This window comes from Geospiza fortis, unplaced genomic scaffold (assembly GCF_000277835.1).
Source record: "Geospiza fortis unplaced genomic scaffold, GeoFor_1.0 scaffold29, whole genome shotgun sequence".
In the NCBI taxonomy this organism is placed as follows: Eukaryota; Metazoa; Chordata; class Aves; order Passeriformes; family Thraupidae; genus Geospiza; species Geospiza fortis.
Genome location: NW_005054349.1, coordinates 4725193 through 4728315, shown reverse-complemented (window position 1 = coordinate 4728315; position 3123 = coordinate 4725193). Strand labels below are relative to the sequence as shown.

Sequence of the window (3123 nt, the reverse complement as noted above, 5' to 3'; positions counted from 1 at the left end):
GAAAAACTTGGATGCTGTTGCTCCCCAGGTTTTTCTATTCTACATCTCGCCACGAGATGGAAGCATTACAACTGTGTTTGCAACCCCAGCTGGAAATCCAGGGACACGAAATAAACTTCCAGCAAAGGGCCACTGGAACCCCTGTGGTGCTGGTGAAACTCCTGCAATTCCACTGCCACTCTTGGAAAAAAGCTTTGGTGGTACCTTGAGCGTTAGGAGCTGAGGGAATAATTGAAAAACCCCTTTGCTTCAGTAGAAACCCTGTTTTTCTGTTTGTTGTCTGTTTTTCTTTTTTAGTGAAGCTGCTGAGGGCTTTGCTGTTAAATATGAAGCTCTTGTAGCTCAGTTAAATATTTATCACATTTTATTAGGGGCTGGTTGGTCTTTTCCCCCCTAACAAAATCAGGGATGTGTGGGAGAACATCCCTGCTTGGGTTGGTGGATTGAGCAGGCTGGGGAGGAGCCCAGTTCACCTTGGCTGCTGGACAATCCCTCTCCTTCCTGAGCAGAAGGCAGTGCCCTCCCTGCCCGGGATGGACACAGCTCTGTGCCCAGCACCAGCTCCAGCCAGGAGGGGTTGGGATGGACACGGATGATCTCTGAAGTCCCTTCCACCCCAGACTGTTCTATGGCTCTGAGTCACCTCTCCTGGGTGGCTTTGGGTGCCTTAGGGGTCTCCTGCATTTCAGGGGCTTTTATAGCAGGGAGAGGGGGCTCTGGAGCCTCCTCCAAGGAGAGTTTGGAGAGCAAACAGAGAGAAGCAGCAAGAACAGAACAATCTTCCTTCCTCCAGAGCAGGTTAAATGGTTTACACCAGGCAGAGGACCTTGGCAGGAGAACGCGGTGACTTCAGCTCTGAACCACAGCCCGGAGGATTAACTCCAAGACTATCTATTTCCAGCAGAAAGTTCGCCTTCCTCTGCCTAAGGACAAAATTCCTGCCGAAGGCTGCTGCTTCCTGGAGCTGTGCATCATTGCTGGCTTCCAGCACCGGCTGCTTTTGGGGCTGGCCTTATTTTAGGCAGGGATCCAGCCCAGCCTGAGCTGGCAGGGCAGATTCTGAGACCCAGGACAGCTTTTATTTACCACGGAGCACCCAGAAAATCCTTGCACCTGTAGCCAGGCAACTTGGTCGTCTTTTCTCCTGCCAAAACAGGAGTGCACTCCCCCAGAAGGAGCTTATTTGGAGCTGCCTGTGAGCCATGTGCGTAAATGACAGAGTGCCTTTGGTAATTATGTCAGAGCCCTTTCATGGAGCATGCTCTGAGAATCGCTCAATGCCCCTGGGAATGGCTTTCCAAGGAGCTGCCGGAGCCGGGAAGGCATTGTTATTAAAATGGTCAATAAAAGGGAGAACAAGGGATGGAGGGCAGCGGTCCTCGTTAGGGGAGGGAGGAGAACGAACCGAAACAAAACAGAAAACCGGGCTGGGAGGTGTCCAGAGTTATTTTGGCAGTCTAGGTTTCTGGACCGAGGTGCCAAATCACAGCTGCGTGAGAGACTTATTCCCAGTTTGCAGAGGCGCCGAATAATCCAGGCGGCATTGTGCTACCTGATTTTTATTTTTTGCATTCCCATTTTTTTGTCCTGGAGGGTGGAGATTAGCACTGGAGTGAAAGGACAGGGAGCTCGTTAGTGCCAGCTCGTTACCTGCCTCCTTGGCCTGCAGCCAGCGTGGGGAACAGCCAAGGTGAGAAACATCCATATCCTGGGGACAGCTTTGCCTTCTGCACTCCCTGCCCCATTCTCCAGGGCTGCTCCTTCCCATCCTCAGCTGAGCCGTTCCTGGGGGGCTCAGACCTCTCCCAGAACTCAAAACATAATTGCTTTAACTGTTTAAGCCTCTGACACTGGCTCAGTTTCATTTCTAAATTCTTGACAGTCCATAAGGAGCTTGCAGTGTTGTTCAGAGAATCTGTGAATGCCCCATCCCTGGAAGGGTTTTAGGCCAGTTTGGATGGAGCAGCTTGGTCCTGTGAGAGGTGTCCCCACCCACAGCAGAGGGGTTGGAATGGGATGAAGGTCCCTTCTAATCCAGGCCATTCCATGATTCTGTGTTGTAGCAAATCACCATCTGCAAATACTTCCTGCCATCTCTTCAGCCTATTTTTAGCAATCCTTCTTTTTTTGTTGTTGTTGTTGTTTATTTTTACATGGCAAAAGTGAGATGAAAGGGAGTGGAACCCTCAGGGATTGCAGATGATTGGTTTATGAGGCAGGGGTGTTTGAACAGGTTTCCCAGGGCACTGAAGTCCTTCTCTCCCTCAGTCGCAGAAGGAGGACTCGTGCTCGGCGCAGGGCGAGCCCAGCCCGCAGCCCAAGCTCTGCCGCTCCCTCACCGGTAAGTTGGGGAGCTGGGGCTCATTCCCTGCCCTCCCTCATCCCTGTGGAGTGGCCCAGCAGGTGACAGGGAGGTTGTGGGACAGAGTGGGGCTCCTTAAATGAGCCTCATGGGTGAGCAAGAAGAGCTGAAAGAGCCCTGGTGCCACCTCTCGGCCCACCTGGGGTTGGTGTGAATGGTTTGGGCTCTTTCCAAGCCATCTAATCCAACCCCTCTGCCACAAACAGGGACATCTCCAACCAGGTCAGGTTGTCTTATCCAACTTGGGATGTAGCTGTTTCAATCCACAGTTTACCAGGAATACTTCACTAATGTTCTTCCTGAAGAAAATTGTGACTGTAAGGAGAGAAAAGTGATAAAACCCATTATTTCTGGGTAAATTTTTTTTCCACCCCAAAGAAAAGATGAGCACCATGGCCACTGAAATACAGTGGTGTCAGAACAGAAGGAGATTGTAACCCTTCTGTCATGGTTGCATGTTCATCCCTGTCAAACAATCCCATAATGTGACAACAGGACATTCCAGGTGCTCCAGCAGGACACCTGCATTTTCCAGAGGTTTAGGAAGTCACCAACGTGAATTTTTCCTCTACAAAGATGCAGATGTGGACTGACAAAAGAATGATGATATTGATCCAAATACTTTATGTATTTTGAAGTGTAAACCTGGGTTTAAATCACCTTTTTTTTTGGCTTTTCCTTCCATGGAAACACTGATCTTTGTCTCCTGTTTTATAATTGGGAAGTGGAGTGGAACAGCTCATCCCCAAAGGGCACGTGGC

The 3123-nt window shown here is 50.2% G+C and overlaps 1 protein-coding gene across 1 annotated transcript in view; it reads left to right on the top strand.

Annotated features, from left to right (window-relative positions):
- The window catches only part of LOC102040616 (sodium/hydrogen exchanger 2-like), a 24728-nt gene that overhangs the window by 21354 nt on the left and 251 nt on the right, over positions 1-3123 (top strand). The window contains exon 11 of the mRNA XM_014307936.1: positions 2275-2341. Within this exon, the coding sequence (XP_014163411.1) occupies positions 2275-2341 (67 nt within the window). The remainder of the gene's footprint in view (positions 1-2274; positions 2342-3123) is intronic.